Source organism: Pipistrellus hanaki, assembly GCF_964339955.1.
Source record: "Pipistrellus hanaki genome assembly, chromosome: 3".
NCBI classification, from domain to species: domain Eukaryota; kingdom Metazoa; phylum Chordata; class Mammalia; order Chiroptera; family Vespertilionidae; genus Pipistrellus; species Pipistrellus hanaki.
In genome coordinates, this window is record NC_140505.1 from 167,657,848 (window position 1) to 167,673,030 (window position 15,183).

General features: G+C 38.7%; 3 protein-coding genes across 3 annotated transcripts in view; 2 read left to right on the forward strand and 1 right to left on the reverse strand.

Moving 5' to 3' along the window:
- The first annotated feature begins 2,523 nt into the window (after positions 1 to 2,523).
- LOC311619375 (taste receptor type 2 member 42-like) lies at positions 2,524 to 9,099 on the forward strand. The gene has a single exon (XM_084877648.1). It carries the CDS (start codon positions 5,908 to 5,910, stop codon positions 6,880 to 6,882), a length of 975 nt encoding a protein of 324 aa, XP_084733774.1. The 5' UTR covers positions 2,524 to 5,907; the 3' UTR covers positions 6,883 to 9,099.
- A 640-nt stretch (positions 9,100 to 9,739) lies between these two features.
- On the reverse strand, positions 9,740 to 10,888 carry SMIM10L1 (small integral membrane protein 10 like 1). The gene has a single exon (XM_084877676.1). The coding sequence runs from the start codon at positions 10,722 to 10,724 to the stop codon at positions 10,518 to 10,520; it is 207 nt and encodes a 68-aa protein (XP_084733802.1). The 5' UTR covers positions 10,725 to 10,888; the 3' UTR covers positions 9,740 to 10,517.
- A 1,698-nt stretch (positions 10,889 to 12,586) lies between these two features.
- Positions 12,587 to 15,183, forward strand: part of LOC311619388 (taste receptor type 2 member 43-like) — a 197,990-nt gene continuing 195,393 nt past the window's right edge. The window contains exon 1 of the mRNA XM_084877668.1: positions 12,587 to 14,529. Within this exon, the coding sequence (XP_084733794.1) occupies positions 13,312 to 13,938 (627 nt within the window). The 5' untranslated portion in view covers positions 12,587 to 13,311 and the 3' untranslated portion in view covers positions 13,939 to 14,529. The remainder of the gene's footprint in view (positions 14,530 to 15,183) is intronic.

The following is a 15,183-nucleotide window of genomic DNA, read 5'->3' on the forward strand; positions in this document are numbered from 1 at the left end:
TTTTAAGAATCTGAGTGTAGTCATTGTTTGTTTCAATTTATCCACCCAGGTGATTATAGGAGAGGAACATTAATAACTCATTTCTATTGATGAAATAGTTGTAGCTTTGATCGATCCATAGGTCTAGTGCTGAAGGCATCAGAATATACCCTGAGTGGCCAGATTATTATGATCTCTGAACGCATAATAATCTAGCCACTCAGTGTACATCTCTTGAGTACCTCATTTATTTGATATCAAAGATCCTATAAATCGTGCCCCTGATCAGTTTTCCCCTTTGCACTGGCTGATAGAAACCTCAGGGCAAATAGGTGGTTGATCTCCAGCAAAAGTCTATTGTAGAATACTTTTGGTATCCATTTGAGATACAAATGCACTGAGAGGCCATATTATGTGTTCAGAGATCATAATAATCTGGCCACTCAGTGTATATCAAGTACAGCAAGGCACATTTTCTTAAACCATAGTGAATGTATATATCAGATAGAAACTCTGAGGAAGAGACATGCCATTTTCCTCAAGGTCTCGGGGGGGTTTGTCTGCTCTCCCATCAGTAGGTGGCTTCTCCTTGCAAGATCTTGATTAGACCCCATCTCCTCTGGGCCAGGGATACCCTGTAAGGAGCGTCTGCATCATCACACAGTCACTCTCCATTCTGTCATTCGAGACCCTAGATATGTTGTCTAGGGTAATCTATGTCCTATTCAGGACCTTAGGACCGATCTTCACAAGAACAGATTGATCTGAACGGTTTGTTTGATGAATTTGAGAAACATATATAAGCAAACTTTTTTGTCTCCTAGTACCTCAAATCTCATCCCACAAACTACAGCTTATTAAATTTTTCTTTTAAAAAATCAATATAAATGCAGCCTTAGAAGACTAAAGAAATGCCTAACTATTCCTATTTGGAGCATGAGACTCTAATACTTGTCAGTGTGGGGTTGGTGAGTAAGCTAGACTGGTCCTATCTAAGGTTTGTTACAAGGAAGCGCCAGTGGGATATGTTTGTCCTCTAAGGATTTTGGGGGGAGGGGAGGAAGTAGCTATAAGTTTTGAAAACTAAAAGCATATGCTAGATGAAACAAAAATCTACAATAAAACATGAAAGGATGTTTGTGGATAGCAGTGATTAAGCTGGGCAAGTATTCTCCATTTGTGAAAGATGAAATCTCTGTCCCTTCAAGCTGTGGTCCTGACCCCAGCTAATGGTTTCCTGGGCAAGGGTACAGCCAAAGAAACAATAAAGATCTCTTTTTATCTAAATAAACACAAAGGCCAGTACTTCAATTACTTTCAAAGGAGTCCTTGCTAAGTTCAATACATGAAAGTAACAATTGTGATTCAGAAAGAACCGGGAGCCTATTGGATGACAAATAAAGGGAAAGGCTTGCGATTGACAGGATCAGATGGATCATCTCAGTGAGGAGAGCATCTGTTGCTGGCTTCACTGAGACTAATGGGAGAACTATCAGTGTGGTCCTAGAGAGGGGAAAGACAATAGAAAGAGTCAAATAGAAAGCTCGTGTATGCTATTTCATTGGAGATGTCGCAGACACAGGGAGGAAACAGGAAGACTTCACGCCAAGAAAGGTAGTATTATTGGTAGGAGCTCATAAGATCTTCAGTGGAATCACCTTACTTACATTCACATAAGTAGTAGTTTATTATTATAATTATTTTAATTTCTTTATTGATTAAGGTATTACATGTGTGTTCTCATCCCTCCTTTAACCCTCCAATCCCCCCCCCCCCCCAACTCCTGCCCTCACCCCCCTGGTGTTTGTGTCTATTGTTTAGGCTTATATTCATGCATACAAGTCCTTTGGCTGATCTCTCCTCCTTTCCCCCACCCTCCCCTGTACAAGTATATAGTCAATATCACTCAGGAAGTCAGGATTTTTTTTTTTTTTAATTAGGCTAAAGTAGAACTCTGCATGTATTTTCTTACTATTCCTTGGAGGAAATGTCATTCTTTATAACTGACAATTATAAAATCAATGTTCACAAATTTTCTGATTTTAATTATGGTCATTGTTATAGTTTAATTATTTTGGACTGTCTCTATAGCATAGAGATAGGTTTAATTACTTGTTATTTGCCCAAACATTTTGTAATAATAGACCTTATATCTTATATAATAAAAGTTCAGTGACCAAAGGGTGGAATGACTGGAATGACCTGTCAACCAGCCAGTAGCTACGAAGCGCACTGACCCAGACCTTGCTGCCTGTGCCCTGACAGCCCAGAATCCAGTTCACCTGCACCCCAGACCCTGACAGGAGGGAGGCGGGAGCCCGATTCCTCCTGGAATCGGCTGTTGGTTAGCTTGCTGCTGGGTCCAAACTCCCACTGTCCTTTCACCTGCACCCCAGACCCTGACAGGAGGGAGGCGGGAGCCCGATTCCTCCTGGAATCGGCTGTTGGTTAGCTTGCTGCTGGGTCCAAACTCCCACTGTCCTTTCCTCCTGCAGTCCCATCCCCGCCCCCCCCCCCCCCCCCCGCCCCCAGGCCGAAGGGCTCCACCTGTGCATGAATTTGTGCACCAGGCCTCTAGTTTATACATAAATTAACACCTTTATCATGATAAATATAAAACACAACCATTGTAAGAATGAAGCATGTAGAGGCAGTTCAACCCAGGAGCTGAGACAGATCTATACTTAACACACATTTTTAAAAATGTGATTATTAGCTTGGACTTAAAATTCAGCTCATAGCACATGGTTCTTGTGATTTCTTAATATTTGTCATTATATCCTTTAGATGAACTTTCTCCTTCAGTGTAGCTATGAATTCAACTATTCTTTTATTACTAAGCATCTCCTGGCTGACTTGTTGCTATTGGCTTTCGTCAGCTGCTACACCATGCCTACCAAAGGTGTCCTTTTTTCTAGGTAGCCTTCTATATCACTTCAGAGCATTTCTGAAAATGTCAGAAACCTCTGGGGACTACTGCCCCACTGCCACGAAACCTAGTGTCTCCTACCCACCTCCAATTCCCTGGGCTAGAAGTAGCTCTCTTTCATGAAACATAAAGCCCCCACAAAGGCCCCCACATCCTGGGTGCTAGAACTATAATACAAGTTTTTAATTTTTATATGACTCTGGTTAGAACCACAAAGACTAACTCTGGTTACAACCACAAAGCAGTGTTGGTTATTTCAGGGTTAATAGAGCAATCTTTCATGAGTTCATACATGGGTTGTAAAATTTCCTCTCGTTTTAAGGAGTTACTTTCTTTTTCTTTTTTTTAAAAAATATATTTTATTGATTTTTACAGAGAGGAAGGGAGAGAGACAGAGAGCTAGAAACATCGATGAGAGAGAGTGATCGATCAGCTGCCTCTTGCACACCCCCCACTGGGGATATGCCCGCAACCAAGGTACATGCCCCTGACCGGAATCGAACCTGGGACCCTTCAGTCCCCAAGCCGACGCTCTATCCATTGAGCCAAACCGGCCTCGGCAGGAGTTACTTTCTTTTCTTGCTCTTTTACTAGTTTCACAGTCAAGTCTTATTCATTTTCTCTTTATCTGTGTTCCCAATAGGATTCCCAACTAAATTAGCACTCATTCCTTTAACAAAGTTATGAAGGGCCTACTATTTGCCACGCCCACCCTGTTCTAGGAGTTGGAAATAGATCAGTGGTCAGCAACAAAATAGACTCTTTCTTCATGGAGCTTCCCTGATTTCCAAGGTTATGTAGTGGCTAAGGTTATATAGTGTAAGTGCCTGACATTGAGCTTTAGATTGCTGAGGCATCTATTTCAAAGACGTCAGCCTTGAACAAACATATTGCTAACTGAATGACACAGCTATTAGTAAAAACACCTAGATAAGAAGCCAGATCATTCCAACCCATGAAGTTACCCATTTAGAAAGTCTTGGGTAATTTAGGTAACTGACCACTTGAGTTAACTCTGCTTTCCCCTTCCTGGGCCATAATTCCTGCTTTTATGTTTTACATTTATCAATAAAGAGTGAACCTGTGGCCCTAACCGGTTTGGCTCAGAGTATTGGCCTGTGGATTCAAGGGTCCCGGGTTTGATTCCAGTCAGGGGCATGTACCTTGGTAGGGAGTGTGTAGAAGGCAATTGAGAGATGTTTCTCATCAATGTTTCTAACTCTCTATCCCTCTCTTTTCCTCTTTGTAAAATATCAATAAAATATATTTTAAAAATTGTTATTAAAGAGTGAACCTGTGAAACCTTGGTACCCCACACTCAACCCCAATAAAGGTAGACCCCCAATACTGCACTTTGTCTTTTTCTCTGACATCCATGTGGCCTTGGGTGTGCTGTGCATACTTCAGGGCTTGTGAGTAATGAATCTTGTTCTTTAAGTCCCATCATGGCTGTTGCTGGGGTTGGCCTCAAAATCATAAGGACCATAAGGATTGGGCCATCACAGAAATGGCTCTAGAAGATAAATGTTCATACAAATAGTATGGGCCCACGTGACGGCCTAAGGCAGGACTGCATCTCTATGGATAGGTGAGACAAACATGAAACAGGTTATTTATCAAACCAGAGTCAATATTGGCTGAATGGGGAGTTCCTTGTAAGAGGACCAGGGGCCAAAATCCTGCCTTGTTCCTGGAGACTCTTCATGGATTTGCAGCTTGTGGATAGGAGGATTTTTTGCCTGGGTTTAGGGGACATTGTAAAGCACACTTTAAGGAACTCACAATGAGTGCCAATAATATATTCCAGACCAATTGAGTTAGAATCCCTTTGGTTGCCTCACAGGCATTAATACAGTATATATACTCAAAGCTCCCCAGGCAATTACAATTTGCAGTCAAGGTTGAAAAATCACCGTATTAGAGGTACTTGTTTGTTGAAGCAAAAAGCAAGCTAAAATATATTTTACTTTAACTGAATTTTTATGGCACAAAAGATTTTACCAAAAGCATAGTTAAAAAGGAGTAATTCCCTCCAACTCTCGTCCCCCCCGTTTTCTTTTACCATGTATTTTTACTACTGTTCTTTTCTCAGCTAATAATAACTTATTCAGAATCAAATAGGTGGTAATTTAGTGAAAACAAAGCTCAAAAATTCATAGTGAAATCTTAGAGAGAGGTCTGATTTTGGTACCCTTGCATACACTTTTACATCATTGTGGAAAACCATTTCCTTTTTTTTTTATCTGTTTCTTCAAGAAATAGCAAAAAGCTTCCAGGCCCAAGCCAGTTGTTGCTATCCCCATGAAACTAGAAATAACTATTGACCATAGATTTTTGTAGCACCCTCCTCTGTGTTGGAATTGTACTTGGGTCAAACTTTTGTAACATTCAATAGTAATAGTTTATCTAATGTTGCTTTTTCCATTACTCTGTGAGCTCCTTCATGTTGCTTCCCTTTATTATACTTATTTAATCTACAAGTGACTAAAACATGTATTTTTATTATGTGAAATTAAAAAATAATGCCTGTCTTATGGAGATTACTTTTTAGAGAAATCTATTAAAATTAAAATCTATTAAAATACTGAATCCTAGTATTGAGTTTCAACTGAAAAGGAAAATACAAATCAGCGCAAGTAAATCTACTTCATATTTGCATGCCTGAATTTACTTTTCCAGATGTCCTCACAAGTGGAAAATTGTTGCCAGTGCCAATGATGAGTGGGCACATTTACTATTTAGTTTGGAAATTGGTAGCTGACTGAAACTAATGGTCAAGTTTCTCATTCAGATCTGTGAGACGGAATCTCCTTGCTTATATTTCAGACCTACAGCTGGAATAAAAGAGAAACCTTTCAGAAGATAAGTGAGACAGTATCTGAAGTTTTTGAGCATTTTAAATATACAAGTGAAAAGCATCAAGCTGGATATTATTCTACATTTTGACAGCAAAACATCAGAGAAACAGAATATTAGCTTTCTGGATTCCTCCTACAGAAATGCCATCTGGAACTGAAACGATTTTTCTGGTAGCTGTAATGGGAGAATTCGTAACTGGAATGTTGGGGAATGGGTTCATTGTATTAGTTAACTGCATTGACTGGGTGAAGAGTCACAAACTCTCAGCAGCTGACTGTATCCTCACCAGCCTGGCTCTCTCCAGAATCACTGTTTTTTGGATATCACTAGCTGAATCATTTCTAATGGTGTTGTGGCCACATTTTTACACCATTGATAAAATAGCAAAACTTATTGGCATTTTTTGGATACTGTGCAATCACCTAGCTACCTGGTTTGCCACCAGTCTAAGCATTTTCTATTTCTTTAAAATAGCCAATTTCTCCCACCCCTGCTTTGCCTGGCTGAGGTGGAGAACTGGCAAAGTGCTTCTTGTGCTTTTCCTGGGGTCTTTGTTCTTCCTGTTATTGAAACTTGTGTTATTAGATTCATTCAATGGCTTCTGGATTAAAGTCGAAAATATACATGAAAGAAACTCAACATGGTCTTCAAAGATAAGTGAAACTCTGTATCTTAACAGCTTGATAGTTTCTAATCTTATCTACTTAATTCCCTTTCTTCTGTCTCTGAGTTCACTGCTCCTTTTATTTCTTTCCTTGTTGAGACATACCAGGAATGTGCAGGTGAACTCCAGCTCTAGCGACTTCCGCACAGAGGCTCACAAGAGGGCCATGAAAATAGTGTTATCTTTCCTCATCCTCTTCATACTCCATTTTTCTTCCTTTGTATTAACAGGTTGGTGTTTCCTTGTAGTGCGGAAACACCAGGCTAATCTGGCTGTCATGTTAACATGGACTATTTTCCCTTCGGGCCACACATTTATCCTAATCTTGGGAAACAGCAAGCTGAGACAAACTGCGTTGGGACTATTGCGTCAAGTTAACTGCCACCTGAAGAAGGGTGAAACCTTAGCTTCACAAACTTTAACAGGACTTTCTATACTCCAGGAGAATTAAATCATTGAAGATACATTTAACTTCCTTTTCTCACTGGATTCTTTTGGATATAATTGAGCATCACAAACTTTCCTTATAATGGCCTATAAACTAACAATCTACTCGACATTTTTTAAGAAGCATCATTGCCATTATAACACTTGCTAGTAACAAAACAAATTTAGACAATATAAAGTATATAATGCAGCATGTACTAATTTTATGTGCCCTGGCAAATACTTATTATATTTATATGTGAGGAAAACACATGATTATCTATAATAATAAAAGTGTAATATGCTAATTAAACCAGATGTCCTTCCGAAGATCTCTGGATGAAGCCGGGGCTGCGAGGGAAGGCTGGGTCCCGGGTGCAAGAGAGAAGCCAGTGCCTGCAGCCTGGGGAAGGAAGGCCTACTCTTGCGTGAATTTTGTGCATCAGGCCTCTAGTTTAGAAATAAAATCCCTTCCAAGCTAGAGCAAGTGAAGTATTTTTACAATATTAAGTTAAAAATCAATCAAGGAATAAAAATGCTAGACGCACATAATCTCATAACAGACATAACTTTTAAAACAAAGAAGCAGACTATCATTAGGAATCCAAGCTAGAGTGGACAGTATCTTTGCTGAATTTAGAAAAGGAAACTGAATAATTATCACTATGTATATAATAAAGTTATATGTATACTCTGCAAAGATTACATAGACAGTGAGTTTGTATGTAGGGTATGTATGCATGTGAAAATTATATGAATACTGGTGTCCTTGTCAGAGAGGACAAACATGACCAGCTTACCAGGGATAAAAACAGAAAGTTTATAAAAAAAATTCACACATTTGTCTAAGTTTTAGAAATGTTTCTGTGTATATATAGTGCTCAGTTGACTTTTAAGTAATTTTAAAATGAAATCAAAGCAGCTGAAAATGTGTATAATTTTAAAAACAGCAGGTCGTAAAATTGTGTTTGCTAATGATATTACAATGTTGAAGTTTGCAATAAAGTAATTTTAGAGATTATGATTGTAAACATGGTAAAAAAACAACAACTATCAATAATGAAGTCTTTGCTAGGGTTTACAACTGCCATATTTCAGTGGTAGAAGCTCACAAGAAACTAGAAAATAAATGCTGACTGCATTTGGGTTATAAGTTAATTGTGATGGGCCTGTAGGTCAAGTCTGAAGCTGGGAGGAATATAAAAACCCTAAGGGCTTTGTAAAGTGTATTCTTATTCCATGGGACTGTGCCATGGGGTGCTCTGATGTGTCCATGAGGAGGAGGATGATACATGCACATCCAGACCTACATAGAGACTGAGATTTTTAAACTGTATTCATTATGTTGGACACTATATAAGACATTTTCTGAGTGGGGATGGGGATGGTGGTCAAAACATAAACTTCCAGTGATAAGATAGATAAGATTATACTGGGGGATATAATGAACAACATGACTAGTAATAATTAACACTGCTTTATGGTATATTTGAAAGTTTCTAAAAGAGTGGATGGATCTTAAATATTTTCATCACAAAGAAATAGGTATTTTGGGGGTGTTTATATGAGATGACGGATGTTAACTTAGTGTGGTAATCATTTCATAATATATGTAAGTCAAGTCATTATGCTGTATATCTCAAACTTACACAGTGCTGTATGGCAATTATATCTCATAAAACAGAAAGAAAAAATAAAAATTTCCTAATGATTGTACCTGTGGTTATCTTGCTTTTGGAAAGGTGAAATTCTAATCACATTGGCTATACATAGATTCAGATATTGAGGAAAGTTTGGCTTAGAAAGTATCCCTTTCAAAAAATGGTTAAAGCTTACCTTGGACTTATTAGAAGTAAGCATATATCAAGCAGGCTTATTTTTAATTCTGACTGACCAGTCAAGATGGGTACTTTGCCATCATTGAATAGTTGAGGACACTGGGGCTTAGACCGAGTAATGGACTCACCTGGCTACAAAATTAAGACTTTGCATTTGAAGAGGTCTGCTGATTTAAAAACCCAATTCTTTTACTCTGGTGGCTCTTAACCAGGGGTGTGCATTTCAATTAACTGATCAACTTAAAAAATAAAATTTAAATTCATTTTTTAATCGAAGAAATAAAGAGAAATCAAAATAATACTGTTAGACTGGTAGTAGAAAACTTATCTTCCACCTTTTCTCTTTCCACCTGATTTTTTTTCTTCAACCACTTTTAACTCTTGGCTGCCTCTAATTGCAGTTTTTTTTAAATAACATGTCCAATATTGCTTTATTGACTGATTCTCCCCAATTACACACACCTCTCCACTCCAACTCCTCCCCCCTCCAAATGTTACACAATCATGTCATATCCATATTCAGTGCTAGCATAATTATGACTGTATGACTAGTGTTATTCACAGTTGAGGTATGCAATGTAGTTCCTGAAAAGGTTTTTATTTTTTATTTTTGGTTCATAATTGCCTCAGCTTTGTTTTCTTATTAAAAAAATAAAAATAAAAATCTGCAGACCACTAATTCATCTTCAGACTCCCTGAAACACTAAAAATCTCAACTCTATATTCAAACATACCAGACATTGTTTTTCTTTTGAGACACTCCATCTTTAAGCATTTATTGACTTACTGCTGTTCTCTTCCACTCTCCTCCCTGTTTAACAGTTACATTGCTATTTTAGCAACCTTATTCTCACAAAATGTCTTCTTTCCTTTTGAACAAGATTGTATCTCTCAACTCCCCACTTTACATGAGACACCACTGCCACCCCATGTACCTCCTCTCCTCCCTCCAATATCCCCCTGAAAACCGTACTTTTACATGATCACGGGTGACAACATCTGTAACCATGATTCTCTGAAAAGAAAAAAAGACGATAAACAGCATTTGCATAAATTATTATGATTATTTAAGTGTGATTCATTAAATAGCCACGCCGATTTCCTTTTCTTTGGCACCAGGGTCTCGGAACCGTGCCGCTCACAGGGAAACTGTCACATAGGGTCCACTTTCTTGCACTCCAGCCCTCTGTTTAACACCCTGCAGCCTTTTTCATTGTTTAATTATCAGAAGGATGCTTTTCCTGTACAGTTTATTTTTATTTTTTTTATTCTCACTGAAAACTTGATTGTCATTTTCTCTTGGGGGGAAATGAAGAAATACATGCCTTCCACATCAAATCCTTAATATCTTCAGGCTTCTTACTCATTCAATAGCTTGCTTAGGGGTCCATCCAAAATTCCTAACATTTGTGATTTTTTTTTCCCAATCTTAGTTTGAACCATCGGCTTGTATTTTACATATTTTTTTCCCCCTGAAAAATGTAGTCGCCGTCTGTTTTGGATACAATGCATCCCGCTCGTCGTCCTAATTTTGCTTTCAGGAGGCACAGCTTCTGCAATATCGTCGTGGGCCTTCATGACATTCCTCCCTGTGGCTGGAAATCTCGTCCATCCTCTCCAGTCCCGCCGGGATTTCCGAGACCGGCTGGGAGCTCGGGGGCCGCTGAGAGCCGGGAGCGCATCCGCGCAGGGCGTCCAGCCAACTCTCGCGAGACCGAGGGGCCCGCATCCGCAGCCACCGCCCCACTCCGCTCCCGCCGCGGGGCCTCCTGGGAGTCCGCCATAGTGCCAGCACACACAGACCGTTAGCGTAGCCGCGACTCTAAAAATGTACCTGCAGGCGGATGTTGAGGATCACGGAGCCCGCGACGTAGAAGTACGGGAAGTTGGAGCGCAGCTGCCAGGCCAGCTCGAAGAAGGCGAGCAGGGTGCGGGAGAGCCCCTTGCAGAACACCCCGTAGGAGCTGGGGGCCGCGGCCGGGCTCGGGACCCCGAGCGCCAAGGAAAACGGAGCCGCCACGGGGGCCATGGCCGTGGCCTCGGGGCCGCCGCTCGCCTAGTGCTTGGTGCCGAGGGAGGGTCGCGGAGGGTCACCGCGGGCCCGGACCGATGGCCGGGACGGCGAAGGTGGGGGGCAGGCGCTAAGCTGTCGCCGTGTCCCCTCGGCGGTGCCGCCGCTGCCTCTGGTGCGGAGCTGCCAGTCAGCCGCTGGCGCCCCGCCTCTTCCTGTCTAATGTTAGCTTTAGAGTCGAACACGTGGTAGGTACAGGTTTGTTTTTTTTTTTTTTTTTTTTTAAAGATATATATTGCTACACGTTATTTCATATCACACGTATGGACAGCCATAGAGATATAATTTTCACTTTAAGATGAAGGTAAGCTTAGATGGGGAAATAACAAGGAATTAAGTACGTTAATGTTTGGAGAGTTTTTTTGTTTGTTTGTTTGTTTTAAAAATCTGTTCCTATTTTTCCTTTGGAGTTTCTTGTATTCTAAAACATATCCCTGGAATCGAAATTTTCCTATATGCCTAGAAATAAGTACGTATTTGTAATTACAATTTTACAATGTTATAATAAAGTCAATGCAGTTTTTAATTGCTCAAAGCCACCTGAAAAATACCACAAACTTGTTCTTCAGGATTTGCCCATTACCTGTACTTGTCCCTTATTATTAGTTACAGAAAACTTTGCTCCTAAATGAGGAAAACTTTAAAAGTCGGGTAATTTTTTTTTGGGGGGGGGGCGTGGGCAGGGGGAGACTGAGGACCATTAAGCAAAATTTCTCAGCTGCAAATAATTGTTTTTAGAATCCAACAATATTAATTAACTTCCTTGCTTCCTTCTTCTTTGCTGTAGTCCTTCCTTTCCTTTCTTCCAGGAACTGTAATCCTCCAACTGTGTTCTTTTATAAAAAATACTTCTGGCTATTTTGGGCACTTTGCATAGTCATGTACATTTATGAATAGTTATTCACTCACTGCCCTTAGAGCCTGCTGGGATTTGATAGGGCATTGCACTGAAAATACAGATGAAATCTCTTTACCTGAAAAGACTCTCCTCTTTCCAGATCTTAGTTCAATTGGCCTTGCTCAGCTTTCAGTTGAATTTAAAATAAACTTTGGCAATTAATTCCCTTTATCTTGGTGTTTACTGGAGGAAATCTTGCTTTTTTACGGCTACATTGTACTCAAAAGCCTATACTCTCAGAGGTTAACTCTGAAGTATCAAGTAACATAGGCTCAAATGAATAACAATCCTTAGTGACTGATGTATTTATTAGGCACAATTGGAAGCACTCTGTATAAATACAGGTTGTCCCCCCAAATATGTATACCCACTTTAAACACTGCCTTTATAATTATTCAAAGTGTGTGCATACATTTTTTGGGGGATGCCCTATAGTGTACTTATTACTCACAAAGACCACCCAAAGAGGATATCATTGTTTTCTGACTTTCTACTGATGATTATACGAAGACAGTTTTAAAAGATTCCAAGATCAGAGATATACAAAACAGAGAATCTGTGTTTTCTGTTCTGTCCTGGCAGTCTGTGTCCAAGATCCTCTGCTAAACACCGTCATTACACAATAAAAATTGTAACTGAGTAAAACTCAAATGTAGAGGCTGGTTTTAACACCTTTTAATCTTTTAAAAAGTAAGTCGTAAAAAAAGAATTAAACAGAGAAAAATAAAACCACATGTTTATATATAGGAGTCTGGAATCTGCAATGAAAAACAGATTCTTTTGAAGTACTTAATATTTACAAAATTTCTAAATATTTAAATTAAATATTAATATTTAGATACTAAATAGACTCAAAAAGGAAACTTTTATCAAAGACCTAAGCATGAAAGATATGTATGATAGCTGTTAATAATGGATTGGAAGTCCGCTTGGGAGAAAATTCAAATTTAAACCTAAATGACCTCCTGACACTAATTTTGCGTTTTGGAAAGTATAGAACATTCTATCCATTAGATGTATGTGTATTTGTCTGAGTTAGTGGGGATGTGTCTATGAGTTTGTCGACAATATAGTTATGCAATAGTATTAATTGTAAGCAACCAGCTTTTATAGTATTCCTGATTAAATCTAGGATGTTTTTGATAGGAAAAGCTTGAATTTTTCCCACATAATTCTAGCATTAAAAAAAAATTCATAGTGAGGACTCCCTAGTAATGACCAACCTCTATCTAATAGTGTAGACATTCACTGTATATTGGGTTTTTAATTTTACTAATAAACAACTAATGTTGAACAGAAATTGTGGAAGGGTCAAACAAGGAAAAAAATTGCAAAACAATATGTCTTATTTGCATCCTAGCAAATGAGAATTCAGCTTTCACTTCAACATCAGTTAAGAAATAATCCAGCCAGTGACAGAGAGACACACTGTTTAAATGAGAGTCCATGGAAAACAACATGTTCCATAAAGATAGCATTGAACTTTTCTGTTAGCCTACCCTGAAGCTTTCCTTGGCATTGGTCACAGAATTGGAACCAGAAATATACTGCAAATTCAGAAAACAACTGCACATTGAATTTAAGGTCAGAATATTAAAAGAATCACGACCAGTGATATTAGGCTTGGATTTCTTTTTCTTTTCAGAAATGGCTTTACTACGAACCATTCTTTCCAGCCTATTAACAATACAATGTGTTCTAGGATATTTTGCCAATGGCTTCATAGCACTGATGAACTGCATGGACTGGGTAAAGAGACAAAAGATGTCCTGCGCTGATGGAATTCTCACTGCTCTGGCTGTCTCCAGAATTGGTTTGCTCTGTATACTAACATTAAATTGGTATGCATCTGTGTTTAATCTACCTTTCTATAGTTCAGAAGTAAGACTTATTGTTCATATTATCTGGATAGTAAGCCACCATTTTAGTGTGTGGTTTGGTACTAGCCTTAGCATATTTTATTTGCTCAAGATAGCCAATTTCTCCAGCCTTTTATTTCTTCACCTAAAATGGAGAGCTGAAAGAGTGATTCTCATGATACTAATGGGAACTTTAGCCTTCTTGGTTTGTCGTCTTATACTGCTAAGCATAGTTGAAAAAATGGAGATGAATGATTATGGAAGAAACAACACTTGGAAGACCCACTTGAGGGACATTATGCAACTTTCAAATAGTACTGTATTCATTCTTGAAAACATCATACCCTTTACTATGTCTCTGACAGCTGTTCTGCTGTTGATCTTTTCCCTGTGGAAACATCTGAAGAAGATGTAGCTCAGTGGCAAAGGATTCCAAGATCCCAGCACCCAGGTCCACATAAGAGCCATGCAAACTGTGATCTCCTTTCTCTTGCTATTTGCCATTTATTTCCTTGCTGAAATCATCTCAGTTTGGAATTCAAGTACTCAGCAGAACAATTTACTTCATATGGTTTGCAAGGTTCTTGGAATCCTGTATCCAACAGGCCACTCATTTATCCTGATTTGGGGGAATAAGAAGCTGAGACAGGCTTTTCTGTCATTTCTGAGGCAGGTGAGGTGCTGGCTGAAAAAGGGGAAATGAGGGGGCACCTTGTGCCTTCTGACAAAACGGACTGATGGAGTCCTTAACGATTTGTGCTTCCTACTGCATTTCTTAGTGTGCATAGCATTGGGTAAGGTACACCTAGAAAAACTTGTACTTATGTTTATCCCCAAAAAATATATGTGTGTGCATGTTTATGACAAAAAAGCATAAGATTACCATTTTTAATGTAAGCAATATAGTTTTACAAAATAGTGTAAGAAATTCTTCAGAATCATGAAGTCATGTATTTCACATACATATTCTATAATATGTTATCCTCTTGAAATTGAAGAATTTATGGTCTATATGCATATTTAAGGACTGACAACCCATCTTGGGAAATCATTGCTACTTTCCATTGTAGTTAGTACCATACATAGGTACCACGGTGAATGTAGACTTTGTCGTTTGAACCTCCAGTTCTTTGGATGGTAAGGATATTTCTAAATCACACACTGAGAATAGAGGCTTGGCATAGTTGTTATTCCATCATGAATTCTTCATGGTTAATAGAAAGCAATAAGAACTGTTAGGAAAAGATGCACATAATGAAATTAAAGAGTGACAAACATTTAGAATTATTTTACATACATGTACCATAAACAGTACTAAGATGATTTAATACAACAGGTGAAGTTTAGTAACTAATCAAGTTCTACAATTGGGATGAAAAAGAAAACAAAATTAGCATGCTATTTTTAATGCTGTTATGGTTCACTATGCAGTTAGGAAACTCATTTCATACTGTGTTTGAATTTAGAAAGCCCTTTTTAAAGTAAAAGAAAAGTCATTGAGTTTTCTCTTAAACTGTGTTTAAGCCTATGAATTGCAAATCATCTCCATCTCACTACTTAAAAATTCCTTTTAAACTTCAGATAAACATAACTAATCAAAATGAAAAGGCTTTCTTTATGAGCTTGGTGTTATGTATTTTATTCAGTTTCCACATAGAAG

Bases quoted from the DNA above. Each gene is read 5' to 3' on its own strand.
- SMIM10L1 (XM_084877676.1), bottom strand. From the start codon at position 10,724: ATGGCCCCCGTGGCGGCTCCGTTTTCCTTGGCGCTCGGGGTCCCGAGC.
- LOC311619375 (XM_084877648.1), top strand. From the start codon at position 5,908: ATGCCATCTGGAACTGAAACGATTTTTCTGGTAGCTGTAATGGGAGAA.